The sequence below is a fragment of the Zingiber officinale genome, chromosome 9A (assembly GCF_018446385.1).
Source record: "Zingiber officinale cultivar Zhangliang chromosome 9A, Zo_v1.1, whole genome shotgun sequence".
NCBI lineage: Eukaryota > Viridiplantae > Streptophyta > Magnoliopsida > Zingiberales > Zingiberaceae > Zingiber > Zingiber officinale.
In genome coordinates, this window is record NC_056002.1 from 133,597,233 (window position 1) to 133,617,601 (window position 20,369).

At 34.8% G+C, this 20,369-nt stretch overlaps 1 protein-coding gene across 1 annotated transcript; it reads right to left on the bottom strand.

The window, feature by feature from the left end:
- Nucleotides 1-312: 312 nt before the first annotated feature.
- Nucleotides 313-20,057, bottom strand: LOC122018965 (CCAAT/enhancer-binding protein zeta). Its single transcript, XM_042576457.1, has 16 exons — nucleotides 19,357-20,057; nucleotides 15,902-15,977; nucleotides 14,372-14,491; nucleotides 12,171-12,246; nucleotides 11,278-11,346; nucleotides 11,075-11,155; nucleotides 10,495-10,566; nucleotides 8,621-8,713; nucleotides 7,843-8,028; nucleotides 6,347-6,430; nucleotides 6,120-6,263; nucleotides 5,009-5,098; nucleotides 3,230-3,312; nucleotides 2,830-3,144; nucleotides 2,210-2,447; nucleotides 313-1,471 (listed from the first exon to the last, which is right to left on the bottom strand). The coding sequence occupies exons 1-16, from the start codon at nucleotides 20,000-20,002 to the stop codon at nucleotides 725-727; spliced, it is 3,120 nt and encodes a 1,039-aa protein (XP_042432391.1). The 5' UTR covers nucleotides 20,003-20,057; the 3' UTR covers nucleotides 313-724.
- Between the last annotated feature and the right edge of the window lie 312 nt (nucleotides 20,058-20,369).

Below are 20,369 nucleotides of genomic sequence, written 5' to 3' on the forward strand. Positions count from 1 at the left end.
ATAAATTTAACAGCATGCTAGAATTGAATTTGACACATTGTAACTCTTAGAATTAAACTTACTAAATCTTAGATGTTGAATTAGTTACAAATAAATCATTTAATAACATTTAGAGATGAATTTCAATTTTTTCGATGTTCATGGTATATTTGCATGCTTTGTTTGCTGAAGTTCCAACCATCAAATGAACATGTAAGCAATGCTCCAAAACACTAGTAACCAGCTACAAGTTTGTCAATTTAACAGACAACTCACCAGAATAACAATGGCCATGTACAAATGGATTCAGTGCAACACAAATATTAGACTATAAGTTATACAAATTAAAACACTTTAAAATTAGGTGATGAGATCAAAATTGGTAATCTGTTATAAATAGTTCAAACAATATTGGGTGTTCCATACATATTGGCATAGTAATTCCTGCCATTAACCTCCCAACACAAGCAAATAGATAATCTGAAACTAAGTGAGATGAAGATTGTCTTTTGGAGCAAGGGAACCAGACTCTGCCCCAAAGAAAAACTGTCTCACCCTTTCAAAGTGAGTTTTTTAGACACTCTTGTTATCCCCCACTAAAACTGTAAGATGTTTTTTCCCCCTGATTGTCGCCTTATTTCTTTAGCCGTGTATTTAACTTGGATCATCTTAAATATAACCATACCTGCGTCAATTACAAGAACAAGGTAAAAGGAAAAGACACCCGTATGCCTCTGTTCAATGCTCAACTAGATAGTTTCTTCCTTTTCTTCCTAAGTGATTTCTGCTTACTGTTATTGTCTTTTTCGCTTAAAAGGTGCTCATATTCTTCAAGACTAGCAAATGGTGATGCTCGAGACTTCCCATGTGACTTTCTTTTCTCTCCCTTGGCAACTTTTTTGATTTCCTTAGATCCTTTACGATGATGATGATCATCAACATCATTATCAGCGTCAACGTCATCAGAACCATCGCTACCATAATCCTGAAGCTTATCTCCACCATCTTCAGAACCATCACTACCATAATCCTGAAGCTTATCTCCACCGTCTTCGGAACCATCACTTAAAATATCAAGACTGTCATCGCTGAAATGATTATCATCTTCATCATCACTGCCATTTTCACGTGAACTACGATTGTCTGAAGGATCTAATTCTGCATCGCTGTCATTTCCAAGCAATTCCTCATCATCCTCACCTGCAATTCTGTCCAAATCATCATAGTCAAAATCTCCATCAGCATTTTCCACTGGAAGATTCCCAGAACCCATGATATTATCAATCTCCTCATCATCAGTGCTGCTGTCTGCATCCAACAAGAGATCGTCTACATCCTCTGCGTTATTTGAAGCTTTTTTCGCCTTAGGCTTCTTCTTGGATGACTTTGATTTATTCATGTAGAATCTGTGGAAAACAACATCTTCAGGGGCCACTTCGTCTTCTGCTAGCTGTAGAATCTCATCACCAATGAGATGACTGTTCACATCAATCTGCATAAACAGCAAGTTAAACACGACTGTTACAATCAGTGTAAACCAAATGATTCACTATTAACCAGGAAATCCAAGAACTAAGTGATAGGAGCGATGTACAAGAATACCCTCATGCATTAAGTTGGCCAACCGCTAATTAACTGTGTGCATGTGTATGTTTGGATGTCAATCCACAACCTTTTTCCATAAATATTTCAAAATTTAAGGCTAGACAAATCCAAGGTCTCATGGATCTCCCTGAAAGGTTCAACTAAGTGATACCCTTAATAAAAATACCATTTATAGCAGTGATGGCATGGTTGTATAAAATGCCCACCTTGCAACACAGTATGTGCTGCCAGAACTCTCTCAGACTAGGGATGGTCCAAAAAGAAAGATATTAGTATGGTATACCTGACTAGCGATCAATATAAATTTTACATAAACCTGTATATGTGTATATAACATAGAAGAAAACATTAATACACAAATAGTGTCAAAACCAAGTTCACTGCCGACCTGTACATGGTGACATTGGGAAAAAAAAACATCAAAATTTGGAGAAAAATGACTAAGCTAATGGGGTTAGAACACAGTGAACATGTAATTGCAAGGCAAACGTTAACCAAAAATATGGGATGCAAATAAATGGGAGTTCCTAAGACTAAGATAAATGAGGAAAAATCTAAAAACCTCCATGAAAATTATCTTTAAGTTAAAAGTTAAGTAGACAATACAAGATTCTAGAATATATACCTTTCTAGCCGGTGCAATTTTGGAGCCACCATACCAGCTACCTTCAGTTTTTCGATTGGGCTTTGGTTTCTTCTCCATAAACTTGTCGATAAATGAAGTAAGAGATAAATCATTCAGAGGATCTCCATTGTAAACAATGGTTGCACCTGATAACAGAGTTCTAGACATCGTTGCCACTGATGGGTGCACATGAGAAGCCAATATTGTCAGCTCCCACCAACTCGCACAGCCTGCATTGCTATTTACAAAACAAACCATATATCAACTACAAAATAATCGACATTCACTAAAAATGTGCGGAGGTGATCAAATAAAAAACCTTTGCATGTATACAACTTAGGCCAATTTAAATCTAAATATTAAAGACTACAACCAAACCAATAAAAAGGATGGTACAATCAAACCATCACTACATAGCATATTAAAGAAATGGTATTGCATCAAAATCATCACAGTGAATCATAGCAGTTAATCAAACTAATAATGGAAAATTATTAACCTCATTTATAACAAAAATACATCAACAGCGGACAATTTCCATAAGAAGTCTATGTGATGTACGCGTTGACTTACAAATCATATATCAGTACTATTAATCTAGTTAAAATGTAAATTAGTACCAGTAAATTGGTTCTCTATGCCGTGGATTGTAGCCTGCAGGAAGTATCAACCCTGGACCTGGATTAAGTGGTTGATTATCAACGCTCTGTTGCTTTCCCACTGCATTGATTTTTGAAACATCTTTCAAACTAGTTTCAGCTTCAGAGTCATCATCCTCGTACTCTTGTCGTTTTTTATTATTTTGTGACACAGCAGAAGCACCCGATTTTATTAATTTAGAAGACTGCTCCATGATAATATCTTCAGGATCTTCTATTATGTCATTGAAGTGCTCTATATCATCATCAACAGTCTCAGTTTGTAAGACAGTACCCCTGGTTATTCATCAGGGTGAATATCAGAGATGTTTCTCTCAAAAACTAAGAGAAAAATGCTTGTCCCAATTTTCAGATTACTTACCACAAAGGTGGTTTCGCCTTTAGAAGCTCAGACATCATAAACAAGCATCCACAGGCATAATGTGGAGGCCTTTGAAGTGCAACCTGTAGAAGACATCATCAAAAAACTAGTAAGGAAAAAAGTGAAAATTGTTCTTTTCATAGTAGACATTGCCAAAATTTTCCCAATAAGCATGTTTGCAAGTAAGGGTTCACAAAAAAACTCTTATGAGTAACAATAATCTAATTTGTAGTTCCTCTAAACAGCCATGGGTAGTTATAATTAAATTTTCAGTCAAAATTAATGATCTTGATCTTAGAAAATATAGTTCAGCCATCAGAAAATGGAGTTAAACTTCCAAGTCATCCTGATTCAATGGTGCCGGAGAGTCCAAGATTTATAACTCGTGTTTTATTTTTAGGTTTAGCCACCCAGATGTCTGAATAACTGAAATTAATCAAGGAAAAGCGAGACCAAATAAGACTTGGTTAGCAATAAAATAAAATTATGAGGATATAGTAGGGGATCAAACCCAATGGCGTAGGAGAATCCATATATCCAACCCCACTTAATGGGATAAAAGCTTGGTGGTGGTGGTTGTTATATGTTTGAATAACTAAAGTGCAAAGCTAAGAGTTTAGCTTGTAAAGTTGACCTTCTGTCCATCCCAGCAATATGATCTACATCTACAAGATGCTTTGTCATGTTATATCACTATGATGGAAGAAGTGACATTGACTTTAATCCAACAAAAAATTAATAATCATGGATTTGGCTAAATGGCTAAATGGCTAAATGGCTAAATGACTAAATAACCTTATACAACATAAGTCTACTAGTTCTTTTCGACTTTGGAAATTATCCAGTATTAAATCTTCATTAGGTTAATAATCCTTCCATAAATTTTAATATGGAATAACATTAGGTTGATAATCCTTCCAAAAAATGACTGTTTTACATACCAAAAATCAGTGACATTAGGTTACTTGTATGGAACAACATTTACTGTATAAAATAGATTAAATATACCTCCTACTAATTACTATCATAAATCTGTTAGTTTAAAAATCCTTCCATAAATTTTATCATAATATGTTATTCTACAAATCTACAAATACGTTAGTCCACAAATCCCCACCATAAATTTTCTATAACACATTAGTTTAGGAGTGGAAAATGTATTTAACATAATATGGAGTGCTTTTTTTTCTGCACCAAAAATATGAGATAAAGAAACAATTAGTGAGAGCTAGAATTTTTCAGATCATTTAAAAATTTCTAGGCAAGATTAATTCATTCAAAGTCTAAATTCCATCAAATTGTATGAGGCACCTAACATACCACTTATTCTTTTTTTATTATTTCATATATCCGGCAATCAAAAGAAAACTCTAAGATACACGTTTAAAATGGTATAGACATGTACTTAGACGACCAATAAATGTTCTAGTTAGATGATGTGAAACAAATTTGCACATCAAACGAGGAAGACCAATAAAAAACTTGGTTAAGCAATAAAAATTTATTTAAATATAAATGATAATATAGTTGACCCCACCTAGTGGTATAAGGCTTGGTTGTTGTTGTATATATCCGGCAATCAATTAGCAAATAAAAAAAGATAATAAATTGTAAAGAAATTTATAAGCAGTTGATTCAGCACCATCAATCCATCAAAAAGAAATGAAGGAAAGAGGCTCGGATATAATATAGAAAGTTATTACTATACACTTTAAAGTGAGAGTTATGTCTAATTAGAAAACCAAAATCCAATAAGTATACTTCAAAGATAACATAAACCTGCAGAAGTCGCTTCGAAAAAGCCGCTACACGCTTCATGTTCAAGTCATTCTTCATTGCTTTGAACAATAGCCCAAGGAACATTTCAGGCTGAAAGATAAAAGTATTTAGTTTCATCATACCCCATGGAAAAAGAAGGAAAATCCATTCATAAATAGAAATTATATAATGCTATCACAAATGGAAACAAATTATGCTCATAATGTAAGTTTTCAACCAGCAACATGGTAATCTACCTGCTAGCATTGAGTGCACACAAAGCCACATGATAAATGAAAGCATCTAGCTCAAATGTCAAAAGTCTCACTTATTTGGACAATTAATCCTTCACACATCTAGGATTTGATGCATATGATCTATGAAGCCACATGACTTCTAAGACAATGATTTCATTTGATGTAAAATTAGTTGTATTTTCTAAATAAAATAATCTATAGGATTTAAAAAATTACTCAAGTTTTTTGTAAGATCAATTTCTTTGATAAATCAATTTTTTGTAATGGAATTATGTCATGTCTCATCCAAATTGCCTCTGCAAATTTTGATTGTATCATCTTGCATGTGATCAGGTAGTGTATAATATTGCTAGCTTATAAGAGCAATAATGTTTATTAGAAGAATGTATGATGAAACAGTTTCACTAGACTGTAGACTTCAAATTTTGCAGCAACAAAAAATAAAGCAGGATAATCTATTATTTTTATGGATAGAAGTTGTCATCATTGTCAACACATTTGTCACCTCTTACTTATCCATTTGAGGTCTATGCAAGGTCATACCACAAATAAAATTCAAACCAATAAAATTATTTTTATCATATTAATTAGAAACTATATAGTTTTCATCTACTCTTTTAATTGATTCAACTCATCTGACTGCTATAGAATTTGTTGGTGGCTTTTGAGCATATCCAAGCCTTCTTGAACTATTTTATTTAATTTAATCAGCTATTGAAACTACACCTAATTACTAATGGATAAAGTTTTTTTATTATATCTTTTCTAATGATCTAATGTGTCCTCCCTACCATTGTAAGGACAGAAAAAAATGAACAGTATCATAATGCAATTGAAATTAAAGTGAGACATACAATCAAATTGAGAACATTTACCTTTGATGAACTCACTGCAGCAGGAGTGAGTAACTTTGCATAGAGAGCCCGATAGAACCGGTCACTAACAATCTGATTCTTAGAAGATATCTGATATAACAACATCAGTGCCTGAACACCCACATTAAAATTCTTAGAATGGACCTGCATGTTACAGGGAAGGTTAAAATTATTATCATAGCTCCTGATAGAAGTTCCAACACCATTGATAAGCTATTGAAACTTACCAATCTAAATAGTACAGGTGTTTGATCCTCAATGATGCTTTCAGCATCATCACTTGCAACAAATGGAAATGCTCTATTTACCCCCTGTAAGATGGAAAGATATTCTGAGACAATCATCTCTAAAGCTTGTACTAATCAAACCACAAAACTAAGAATAGATGTGAAATGGCTGCCAACATGAAGTAGGCCCTATATGACCTGTGCTATCAGTATTAATTGTTGTATACAAAAAAAAATGGAGCTTCAGTGTTTCAAGATCACTCCAGTTAGACGGATTACTCCAGATCCACGTTGGATTAAGGAGAATATTGATGGATCTTTAGGTCAGTATAGAAAGAGCAGCAGCTTTTATCTCAAGGGATCATATGTGTTTGTGAAATGCATCTGATGAAAGAGCTACCTTTTACCAATGAGGTAAATCATTACACCCACACACATGACTTCAACAAGCATCCAAATACCCAGAGTCAGTATTTAATCTATTCAAAATTGTTGTTAGCATCCATATCAATGCAGCTCAACAGATTCAGGTAATTAAACACTCATTGCCTATTTCTGACATTAGTATGAGTTATTTAAACTCAAGATACCATATGTAGTAATGGGGCAGCTAACTGGCTAGCAAACTACATACTGGGATTCATCCAATTTCAATTGCTTGTCTGATCTTTATGCTCGGGACTTTTGAGCAATAAATGTACTTTGATATTCAATCAAGAGAGATACACTTAAAAACAAAAAAAAAAAAAAGTAAGAAAATAAATTGATTCACTACTTGTACCCCTTCTTCTCTCAGAGGATATATTTATTGAAATAATAAGCTAAATCCAACTGTGCAAAAGAATCTGTTTTTAAAGGCTTTATCTCTACAGTTTGAAAAAGTTTACATCATGTTAAACACCAAAACAGCATCAACCTACACTACCACATCTAAATCACGTGAAATGATATCAGCATATGAAACTAATCAATGTAAAAGCTCATACATACACTACACTATAACCCACAAATAGCTATGCGTATAACAGACTAACATGATATAAAATATATAACATGTCATCAGTATATAACTACATGAACATATATCATAAGATTTCACACGCATGCAAATCATTTAAAACTAACAATGACAGAGAAAAGGAAGGTATAAGAGCACAAAAGCTGGAGATCAAACCCAACAAATAGAACAATAAGTCTCTCTTTATTCTATTATGCTGTTGCATGAAATATTATATTTTTAGATATCAAAACTATTCTAAATAAAGTACAAATGTTTTAACATGTTTTTTTTATCAAAAACTTACATTCATAGCTCCAGATGATTCACAAATTTGATAATTCATCAAAACATATTAACCTCAAGTTGACAACCTTAATCGAAACACTTACGACAAACAAAGCAATTAAACTAGAAAGCAAAATTTCAAGCCTTGATTAATTGTGAGCAGTACATAGAGCAGGCGAAATATCAATCCTTCATTGATTAGCATACTTACAGTAAGCAGTACAGATAGAAGACGGGAATCCATCTCAATATTGGACTCTGAAGCCTCATCATCATTATTCTTCTTGAGTGTTTTCAGTGAACCACTTTTTCCGCTTTTGCGCTTTCCCTTTGCATCTAAACCACTTTTTTTTTCATTCTTGCTGCTCTTGCCATCTTTTGCCTCTGAAATTAGTACCTATAGAGAACCATTCATATATCAGTGTTTTACATGGTACCAGACAAAGAATTATATTGCATAGCCGAAATGAAAGGTGTGAACTAAAAATCACTTCCATAAACTCATTATTTCAGAAGACAAAAAAAAAAAAAAAGATTAAGCCTATAGCTTATTTTTAAATCACAGCTTGTTCTGCTATGAAGAGAACTTCCATAGGCCCTTGCATGAACTTCAGGAAACATATTCCACTATGAGAAGAATTTAAACATACAAATTTACAAATTTTGCATTTCGTTCCACAGAAAAATGAGCATGAATTAGCTGTGACATGCACAAGTGATAAGGTAGCAAGAGGTGTGATCAGATGAAAATCTGTAAGGTCTAATGGAGTTAGAATGTTTGAGTTTGACGGTCTTAAAAATATACAGTCTTCAAGAGAATTACATGTGGTCTATCCTATAGTGCATCTAAAATGATGTGAAAACAAATAATGGACATGACAATTTTTTTTAGCTGGAAACAGAAGGTAATTACTGAACCAAATAAATGAATCAAATTAATGGCATGCATAAGCTCTAAAACAAGTACCACAGCAATTTTATTACTCCACCTTAAAAAGCGCAAAATATATATCAATCAACCGTCTAGCAACTTTAGGTCCATCCCCTTTTTTGCTGAGAAAAATCTGACTTAAGAAATTAACCTACAAAAGCATCAGAAAATACATTAGTGGCATACAGTAAAAATTTTGTATAGATAAAATGTATGATATAACCATTGAAAGTATATTGTTGATGCTCTGTAAGATGTAATATAATGGGGGAAAGATCTTTAAAATAGAAAGCAAAGGTTGAATTGTAAGATAAAAAAAGAAATCCACTTTCTAATGTTTTTCAAACTTCTGATAAATTTAATATAATTAGTCATGGAACCTAAAGTTTATTAATTTTTCCAGAGAGTGAGCATACCATGCATTCTTCATGGTATCAGCAATGGACTACCAGTAACTGATGATGTGTCGCTGCTTCAATATCCTTAGTGCTTTGATTTTAATAGGTCTAATGCTTTCTAATTAATTAGAATCATGAGAAAATATATTATGTATGTTATATAGTTTAAAGTTTCTATTCCATGAAAATTGGCGTTCATATCTGGATGTTTGCTCAAGCAAAAAAGATGATTGCTCCTTTCAACAACATGATTAACAAAGTCAGGTTGTATTGCCGAATCATTCAAAAATAAGATTGGAAAGAAATGAACACAACAATCAATAAATCCTTTCCAAAACAGAATTGTTTATGTACTTTTGACACCTATCAGCCAACAATAATATTAGATCTAGTTAAACCAGTGATCTGCTAATTATTGATTGACAATAAGATACTGGTTATTCTGTAAGAAGAAAAGAGCATAGTTCTAAACACACAGATGTTTTGGTTTGCACAGCCAAAATATCTGGTTCTGCAGCCCAACCGAAACTAGCACTGGCACACTGTAACACATGCACAACCCACAGCCTTTTCCAGGTCTTCCTCTTCAAGTTGAGCAGCAGCAGAATCTAGCAAAACCAGTGAGTTTCTTTCTTCCTTTTTTCATCTTTCACTCCTCCCTGCCCCTCCTAATCATAGCCGACAACCACCACCATGTATTGACACAACTCTGACACCGACACCATTTTGTTCCAACAGAACATCGAAAATCCATGGAACGGAAAGGGCAAACAATAGTATTCTAGGAGAAAACCAAACTATGTTTTTCATTGGTTGCAGTCGACAATAGCAGGAGAGTTCTCTGCTCTCCTTATTCTTCCTTTTTGGCCTTTTCCTCTCCCTCTCCTCCCACTGCTAATCAATTTTGGCCTGTGGCTACATGATATAAGTAGGGAATAAGTGGACCAAATCCTCCTATAAATTACCTCTACTTCATGTAATGTCACACTGTTGTCGCCACAATTGATGACTGACAAACAAGGTGTAGCTCACTCAAGGAGACAAGAAATGGAAGAGACTTGTTATTCCTCTTCCACCTCTTCTTCTTCCCCTTCCTACCCTTCTCCCTCAGTTGATGTTGGCTGGCCGCAAGTCATACTATTACATAGTACGTCAATCTGCACCAAAATATGGTCTCATTTTAAGTAGCAATCAAAACCCAACATTTAAATGTGATCTTAAACCTTGATAAATTCTATCCTAATGCAAATTTTTATTAATTCCATAGACTCCAATTGTCTGTCAACACCTTTCTTCTTTTCAAAAATTGTCAAGTTTTTTCTTTTATTTCTCACAACTTGGCAAGAAAACGAGACAAATAATAACAATCAAGACATTTCGAAAGATTGTTAAATAAGAAACTATAGAAACAAATCACAGGTACAAATTGAAAATAATAATACCAGGAAGAAATATTTTGAAGATATCATAATAAACAAACTGTGACTGATAATGTGGAAAGTTTAATAACAAGAATGATACAAATGAAACATACAGCTTGATATTTTGCACGTAGTCCAATAGATGGTCTGAAGATTAAGGAATCCACTTCATCAATCACCACTGCCTGGAAAGTAGACCAAAGGAATGAGTCCAAAACAAAAGAACAAAAGTAAAGAATCTACTTTTTCAAATTATAACGATGTTTAAGAATTGAATCTTGCTGACATGAATTTAAGATGGGATTTCTTAAATATCCATTGAAGAAGTAAAAACACATAATGTCTTTCAACAATAGGGAGTTCCATTACTATCTTCAGTGCTGTCCATTATAAAATATCAGCGCAATCAGATTGATACATTATTAGCCAAAGGTGTAAAGGAGATAAAGATAAATTTCAACGTCCAATTTAATTTACTGTGTAGGATGAGTGTGATTTGAACCCTCAATGTCTTATTTTCAGCAAGCATAAAAAAAAACACAAGATTGCACCCAGCAATCCTATCTGAAGAAAATTATTAATTAGTGTATGATGGATGCAAATTACAAATGAAGGGCTCAATACATCATAATACCACAGACAAAAAATGCTTTCAAACCAACAGTACGCAGAAAGTTGTAATCCAAACTTTACCGTCATGTTAGGATGTGCAGACAAAAGGCAAGACAAGTGGTACAAAGCCCCAGATGCTGCTTTCCTGTCTGGATCCCCAAGCTACAGATTGCAAACATGAGTCTTGTATCATTCGTACGACACTTGGGAAAAACAAACATCTAAAGAAAGGATCTCAAACTAAGAATAAGATTTGCAAAAGAAATACAAATCAGATCTCATACTTTATTTACAAGAGCTGTAAGCAGTTTTCGTTCTTGTTCCGGTTTGCTCTTCAAGAGAATGAACACTGTCTGCAAGGAACAATTATTGAACACACTTCCTCTATCAATAGAAAGCACATACTTTCAAGAAGATGAATCATAGTATTACTCAGAAGATAGGTGATAATCATTAATAAATTCCAGCAAATATGTGATCAATCTAGGACATGGAAGCTTTTCCTGTAGTCTCTACGAGGTCACAGGTGCCAGTGACACTAGGACATCAAAAGAAAAAATCCATATAAAGTCAACATGGATTATGTTCTGCACATGTCATTTTAGGAACATGATAAATGAAAGCAACTCATTTCAAGATTGCCACCAAAAATGGTGTTATGTTCAAACTGCAAGGAAAGAGGTCAAGCCTATATTTTCATATGCTCAACACTTCCACCTAAATAACAGCAACCTGGGCTAGACTAAACATTGCTAAGTACATAGAAAAATATGTGACTGTCAAATAGAAGACTAATCCAAGCTGCACACCTGGACAGAGTAAATTTTAGTGACTGAGATAGCAAGATTGAAACACAACCGGTTATTATGGCACCATGTTGAATTTGATTGATAGCCATTTACCCAAAAACATGTAATTAGGAAGCACCATCTTACACTTGTCTTGATAGCAAATACAAATCGAATGAAGATTAACAAATGCAACAAATGGAAGAAAATTTTCACAACTTTATGCATTGGAAGTTGAAACTAGCATGAAATAGTTTATATGTTAGCAGATAGTGTAGCCCTCTGTGCTCATTTCTCAATTCTCAATACTAGCAGATCTAATAAGCACAGAAGAGTGAAATGCAATGCCATTCAGTAATTGAATGAAAGAAATATGACTAAGGACCAACCTTCATTGCCTTGTCTTTAAGATTTGGTAGCATGTCCTTTATTGCTTCCTCAAGTACAGTTACAAACCGTTCATACCTAAAAGCAACATTTTTCTTCATAAAACATGAGTAGCACTATTTTTTAACTAGCATCAATAGGACGATGTATCAGTTGGTTCAAAAACAATTAAAAAGTCATGTTTAATATAATCTTCAGTGGGAGACACTAATAGATCCTGATCACACTGTTTGCAGATAAATTTTTTTCAAGAATTTTAATCTGTGTGATCATTGAAAAGTTTTGCTTGTAAATAAGATAAATTCAGTTTGGATGAGTCAGATAGTAAGTGTTTTCTTCTCCTGCTCATTTTACACTAATTTCTATGGTGGAATAAGCTTTAACAATTTGAGCCAAACCTAAAAAAAAAGATTATTGGTAACATGGTTTACATACAACAACAACAACAACAACAACCAAACCTTTTCCCACTAAGTGGGGTCGGCTGTATGAATCCTTTTACGCCATTGAGCTCTATCTCCTATTATATCATCATCTATATTTAAATAAATTTTATCTTGTTTTATTGTTGCTAACCAAGTCTTTTTTGATCTTCCTCTTCCTCGTTTGATATGCATGTTTATCATAGTTTCACATCGCCTAACTAGAGCATTTATTGGTCGTCTAAGTACATGTCTGTACCATCTTAAACGTGTCTCTCGGAGTTTTTCCTCAATAGATGCAACTCCGACTTTCTCTCTAATGCTCTCATTTCTTATTTTGTCCATCTTCGTATGCCCACACATCCACCTTAACATCCTCATTCATAGCCCAACATTCAGCTTCATATAACATAGCAGGTCTAACTGCGGTTTTATAGAACTTACCTTTAAGTTTAAGAGGTACTTTACGGTCACATAAAACACTCGACGCTCCCCTCCATTTCACTCATCCTGCTTGTATTCTATGTAAGACATCTCTCTCAATCCCTCCATCATTTTGTAAAAATGATCCTAAATATTTAAATCGCTCGGTTCCAGGCAACTCGTCCTCTCCTATCTTAACAATTGTTTCATTACTTCTAATATTGCTAAATTTAAATTCCATATATTCTGTCTTTAATCTACTCCCTTCTAGTGTTTCCCTCCAAGATTCCAGCTTAGCATTTACTCCTTCACGTGTCTCATCTACCAAAATAATATCATCTGCAAACAACATGCACCACGGTACTGTGTCTTGAATGTGCGCAGTGAGTTCATCCATAATTAGTGTAAAAAGATAGGGACTTAGAGCTGATCCTTGATGTAACCCTATCTTTATTGGAAATGCTTCAGTTACATATCCTTAATTAGTTCAATATATGTTACGCTAACACCTCTCTTTTCTAAAATTCGCCATATAATTTCTCTTGGGACTCTATCATACGCTTTTTCTAAGTCAATGAATACCATGTGTAGATCTTGTTTTTGCTCCCGATATTTTTCAATTAATTGTCTAAGAAGATGTATAGCTTCTATTGTCGACCTTCCAGGCATAAACCCAAATTAAAATACTATAGTAATTACCTTTAGCTTCCACTAATTAAGCATTTTCAATACCAGGTTAAATAACTTTATTAAGCATTCAATACCCTACTAGCCTAACCACTTTTATATTATCATATGATCCAATTGCTTTTTCATTTTCCATTTTATCTTTCCAGTGTACCATAACTTAAAACCCGTATTCTCTATCATCTTTGTCTTCTCACCTGTCCATTTTGTCTCTTGTACACACAAAATATTAATTTTTCTCCTAATCATCATATCTACTACCTCCATTGATTTACAAGTGAGAATTCCTATGTTCCAAGTTCCAAATCTTAGATTATTAGTTTTCCTATCATATTTGTTTTTATCTAACCTATGGTGTGAGAACTCTTGCCTATTTATCACTACACCCGAGTTCTGGAGATGTAGCGGTCCTTGTCGAGACGTTACACTCGGACCCTGCAACGCGTTCCTTCCGAGGAACAACCTAGCATTAGCACAATAGTTTAATGGATTCATTCATGAAATATTTATCATAGTTTGACGCTGGCTGGCAACCTAACGCAACCCTCCTCCTTTATCCGGGCTTGGGACCGGCCATGACCGGTCATCATGGGCGGAGTTAGACAATTTTAGCATGATACATTGAAGTCCAATAATGAAGAAAACTAAAGAAGTTGAAATGCAGGGCATACCTTTGCTTTAGGCATTCCTCCCAATACCAAAAAAGTAAGAGGGAGAAACCATCTTTTGTTTCAGGCAAACAATCAAGGGGACGTTGATATAGAGATTTCAACTTGCGATCAGGCAACATTCTGGAGAACAAATTGTAAAACACATGTAAGCAAATAGTCTAAATGCATAACAAAAATGTAGGCAGTTGTAACTTCAAGAGAACATCAAGATATCAAAACCTTAGAAAATGAACAATTAATCAAACTAACATATGACATTAAACAAGATCTTCAAATTGCAGTACGCAATAGACACTGATGAAATTTGTCCGGTAACATATATGACAAATCCAACTTCAATATGAAAACTAAATTATTTGTGTCCCTTTTTTCTTCCTTCCAGTTTTTTCTCTGTCCCTTTTTCCTTTTTCACCAGGGTTCTTTTTCCTTCATTGATCCCTTACCCTTCTCTATCCAGCCTTCCCTTCAGCCTAAAGATATTAGACATCAACATCTGCAAGCATGAGGCAAAACTATGGGACCTACTGCATGACTCAAGATATCATGATTTTGCTTCTCATAGGATTAATAACATTACATTTGTTGACTTTATGCAAATGAATTTTTTTAGATTAATTTACTAGCAAATGAAAATTTTCGAAAGCTACATCAATGTGACTTGGTGTTAATGGCATACAATTCTAAAATGCAAAAGTAATATATATAGAGAGAGAAATGTTATGCCGCACCCCTTAGCACCTGCACCTAATGTAATTTTTTATTTGAAAATTTTTTTAGACTTGATACTATACCCTAACTCCTAAATGGCTAAACCCCATGCTTAAAAAAAAAAAAATGTTGCGCACCGCACAATTGCAACACACCCTTACCCTGCACACTCCTGGGCGATCCTCACAAGTCCGGGCACCTAGATGCCCGCCCAGGAGTGTGCAGGGTAAAAAAATTCTAGATATATATATATATATATTGATGTTATGTGCCACACTTCTCCTAGGCACAGTGAAATCCAATATGCAATGAGACTAAAGATGCAACTAATGAAATAATCATCTCATATAAAAATCCCAAGCTTTTAGTTTATATATCCCAACTATCTTATGAAACAAACCTAAAAATTGTAAGTGACAATTAAGATCTATGAGAATGGAAAACTCTTGAGTCTATACTCAGATAAACATGTAAAACTTTAACTGACCATGGGTTGGGATGCATCACATATGCATGTATATTTTATAGGAATTCTCTTACCTAGCATGAGTCATCATTAACATGAAGCTGTTCACACAATTATTATGAATCTTTGACTTATCTAATTTCAAGTTATGAAATGCAAGTCATAAACATTAGCTATTTATATGTTAGCACATGTAAATTCAAAATGTGTGAATAATGTGGTATCTGGTCTATCTGCAAACTGGAGCTGGTCTTTAGAATATTAACATAAATCTAGGATATATACCCACAAATCCAATTAATGGAAACATGAGGATGAAACAGTAGAAACAAGTGCATTTAGGGAGGATATCTTACCTCAATAGGAACAACTCCTTCAGTGCTTCAAAGCCAGTAAATGCATAGCGTTTCCCTACCTTGGATGTCACCATAGCTGCAACTCAATGAAGAATTTTTTTAGTTATTTCAGTACCAAAGTACATAAGGGTAAGGCTCTTGAATGGTATTAGGCACAGACAATTGGTATCGAATGCATCAAGTCACATGCTTCAATAGTATGATAGCAAATTAGTCATTTAGTGGATCCAAGAGCTGCAAACTGATAAACAGTTGGAACTAGTACAAAGATTTTTACCAAATCATCTGATGCAAATTTTGCAGAAAAGGCCAACCATCATGGTTGTCGTATTTCAATCTCAACCTTAGGATATAATACTAATAGCAAAATAGATACATCAATAATACTAATAATATTGCAAATAATACCAATATTTTCACCAAATCATCTAATTCAACATTTTGCAGCAATCAACTATATTGGTCGTTATGAATTATGATTGCAATTTCTGCCACAGAATATGATAGTATTACTAACAATAACAATATATACCTTAATAATAATAATAATAATAGCAATACATTCATTTCCTATGAATGGTTTTAATTGTCAATCAATATCAACTATATTGGTCGTTATGAATTATGATTGCAATTTCTGCCACAGAATATGATAGTCTTACTAACAATAACAATATATACCTTAATAATAATAATAATAATAATAGCAATACATTCATTTCCTATGAATGGTTTTAATTGTCAATCAATATCAGACTGCGCAAAACATATCATTCCAATTGCCAATCAAGAAATAGGTAAGCATTATTGTGGCACATGCCACACAGTTTTGATAGGATTGATTGAGGCAAAGCTTGCCTTAGCCGATGGCATTAAGAACTAGCCGGAGTAAAATATTTTTCAAGTAACTCATCCTTTGATTTTGTGTGTCAATCATGTGGAGGAGATGAAATAATATAAAGTGAGAAAGGGAAAAGGTGAATTAGCAGCAATTGCAAAAAGGAATGACATAGAGACAAAGAATCTTGAATGAATCTTGTGAATCCAAGTCTCACTGTGATTTAAGACATAATTTTGGGCAGGTGATCAAATCAATTTGAATACCAAATGTGCTCATCGGACTTGACTTCTACTTGGGGCCATGTTGTTTCGTGTTGACAGAGAGATGAGAGGGAGGATAGATGCGTCCGATAAGCAGAAGACAAGCCAAGAAGCTGAGCACTCTATCACCAGCAAGCTTCCTCCTACAACTACTAGCAACTTGAGATGTTGCTTCGTGTTCCTCGTCAAATTTAGTCCCCTATCCAGTTGTTTTTGGTTTCCGTTATTCTTCTTATGTTTAATCAATCTACCAAGTCTAGATCGGAGGTACATGAATATGGCAAAGGCGATTTGCTCGCCCCTAGTGCCCCCGCCAACCCTTCCCTAGGTCAACACGGAGGAGGTAAATCATGGGCGGCTACTAGCCATTAGTGCAAGTGGCCAAGGCATGGGGGAGGACATGCCCTGACGCGCCGAGTTTCGACCACAGGACCTCATATGGCAACACCCCATGCCTCAACCCCGCACCGCCCCATGAATGATTCTATTGTATGTTGCTTTCTAGAATTGCACTAAATCAATTATATAATATTTTAGTAGATGGTAGATAAATTTATAAGGTATTGATAGAACTATATATCTAATTAATTAATCCAATCAATTGCATGATCAATTATAATTTAATCAATCAAGGTCATTGATTTACTCAAGAACAGACAAAATCATCATCGCAACTATATCAACATGGCATAATGCAATACCAAAATTATATCATTCTAGATAAAGACTCAAAACTCCAGCATGGCTTATGATTTAAATCCTTGGTTTCTAGTAAACTATGTTTCCTTTTTCCATTGGAAGTTTTTGTTGTGTTTTATTCATGCACTTGAATCTAAACAGGGCAAATAATTTCATACATTAAACAATTTTTTTACCTTTCAGTTTCCATATCAAATTGTGACTATACCAATTCTATCATTCCTTTCCAATATGGGTGATACATAAATTTTTTCCAAGCTCATATTGATACCAATACCAACCCAATGAACTATGCTTCTTGTGCCTTCCTAGTAAACTACATTTCCCTTTTTTTGTTGTTGTGTTTGTTGTGTTTTATTCATGCACTCGGATCTAAGAACACCTCTAATTTCTTGAATTTTTTATTATATCCACATTGCTTCCTCCATAGGCTCCATCCACCTCTCAATTATAGTCATCTGCCTTTCATGCATCTCTAAAACTCAAGTTTGCTACCAAAGATTAAGGAGACCGTGATAAAAATTATATAATGTCTCAAACTCAAGTTTGCTACCAAAGATTTAAGGGAACCATGATATTACAGAGACTAAGTGTGGCATACCATTTGTGGCTGGCGTTGTTAGTCAATTTGCATAAAAGCCTAAAAACTATCGATAGGAAGAAATATTAAGTATTTTCCATAAGAAGTATGAGGATATGAATATTGACTACTCCAATTTATATCTTAACAAAATTATTCAGGTTCATTTTCCATCTCAAACATAAATTCCCAAATCATTAACATATGGTAAACAAAAGCTCCCTCTTCTTCCAATTAGACAAACAAATCTCTAATGATAAACATTTAATCTAAGGTTGCTATAAGTTGAGAGGAATATTTAATGCACTCTTCATATGAATACAAATAGCTGATGAATCTGTGGTAAAGGACGTATCAGATCTGTGGAGCAGGGTTCGCGGATGGATCGGTATCAGATCTAAGATCAACATGATGGCAAGTCTATTTCGAGCTTCCCATAGGCAAATCCATGGCAAAGGATGAGTGACAAAGGCCCGTTACTTAGCGATCACTTGTATGATTTTTCTTCTATGGCAAACTAGTAACTGATGCCGTCTTGAGGGATGTGAGCCTAATGTTAAAGTGTAGACTCATGTCTACCGTTTTATAGACATCTAGTGCTTGTATAGCCTCTTTAAGTTCATCTATATATATTTACCGTTCCCCAAAAAAACAAATAGCTGATGAATCATATAGCAATAAGAGAAATCAAATTCCTGCACTCTTCATTTTCAACTACTAATCCAAGTTATACTAGAAGGATTCCAGGCCTTGAAAATTTAAAGAAAGTTAACCACTTAGAAGCTTACTTGTGGTGATAATAAATAAATTATAGTAAGAGATTTCTTGGCTACAGGTGACTATGAGTGTTGATTAAGCTCATGATGTTCAGTTGTCAAGTAAATGATTAGCATGAAGATACTGTACATTTTAATACTTGTAAAAACATAATATAGTAAATAATGTTACTAAAGTTAAGCTGGACCATACACATTATTCAGACGTCCATAAACTAAAGTACGATCTTTTACCAAAGATAATGGATTTAACTTTGAACAGTGTGTTTATGTGGTGAAACGAAAGCAGAATAACTCACACAAAAGGGAATCGAATGCCCTAAGATTTGCGATGGGGTTATCCTCGACCAAGCAAGTGAAAGCTGAGACTTTATCTGCTGACGTCCCTGACCTTGCTGTCACCTCCAGCAACTTCATATCCCCAGTCTTCCTCCTCGAGGAATCATAATCCTTGGTGTATTGGGCCATTAGCTTGACGGCCAGCTCCTTTTTCTTCTCGACCAGCTTCTTAAACTCCTCAATTCCCAAAGCCGTCACCTTTTTACTCCCATCAGGTCCCAAGACCTTGGCCTCCAATTCATCAGCGTCGTCGTACCAACGCCCCGACAGAGCACTCGCTTTCATCAAGGTCAAGTGCGGTCCGCGCTCGCCCTGATAGCTCTTGTTGAATGAATCGAGCTGCAGCGGATGTGGCTTAGGGACGAGCTTGGAACCGGATTTCTTCTTTGCGGTGACCTCTGCACCGAGGTCGGCGGCCGACGATGGGGATTTGGAATCCTGGGACTTGGAGGGCTTGATTGGCCCGGATTTCCGGAAATCGGAGTCGTCGAAGCCATAGGAGGAGGTAGCTGTGGGAGGAGCAAGCCCAAGAGAAGCAGCGAAAGAGGCGACGTCGGACTTGAGGGCATCGAGTTCGTCGGACTTCTGCGCCTTAGAAGCCGCCATTCTCCTCGCCCTCCGACGAGCGAGGCGCGCGTTTGAAGTAGGGTTTTGGTAAAACTCGCATGAGAAACCCTTAATTTTGATATATAATTTTATAAATTTAAATTTAAATTAAGTAAATTTTAATTATTAAAAAAATAAATATTTATGACCTAACTAATTATTTGTGTGTTTTATGCGACAAAAATTAAAAGAGCTTTAAAAAAAATGACAATTTACCAAAAAGGCGCACGTGGTATATTGTATTTATCAAAAAACACGTCACCGTTTGGTATTTACCAAAAGGCACAGGTAAGTGATGTGTAATACCCCTCCCGCCAATCTCCTCTGTTCGGTCGTAATTTCCCAGGCATCCGAACCACTTTTTTGA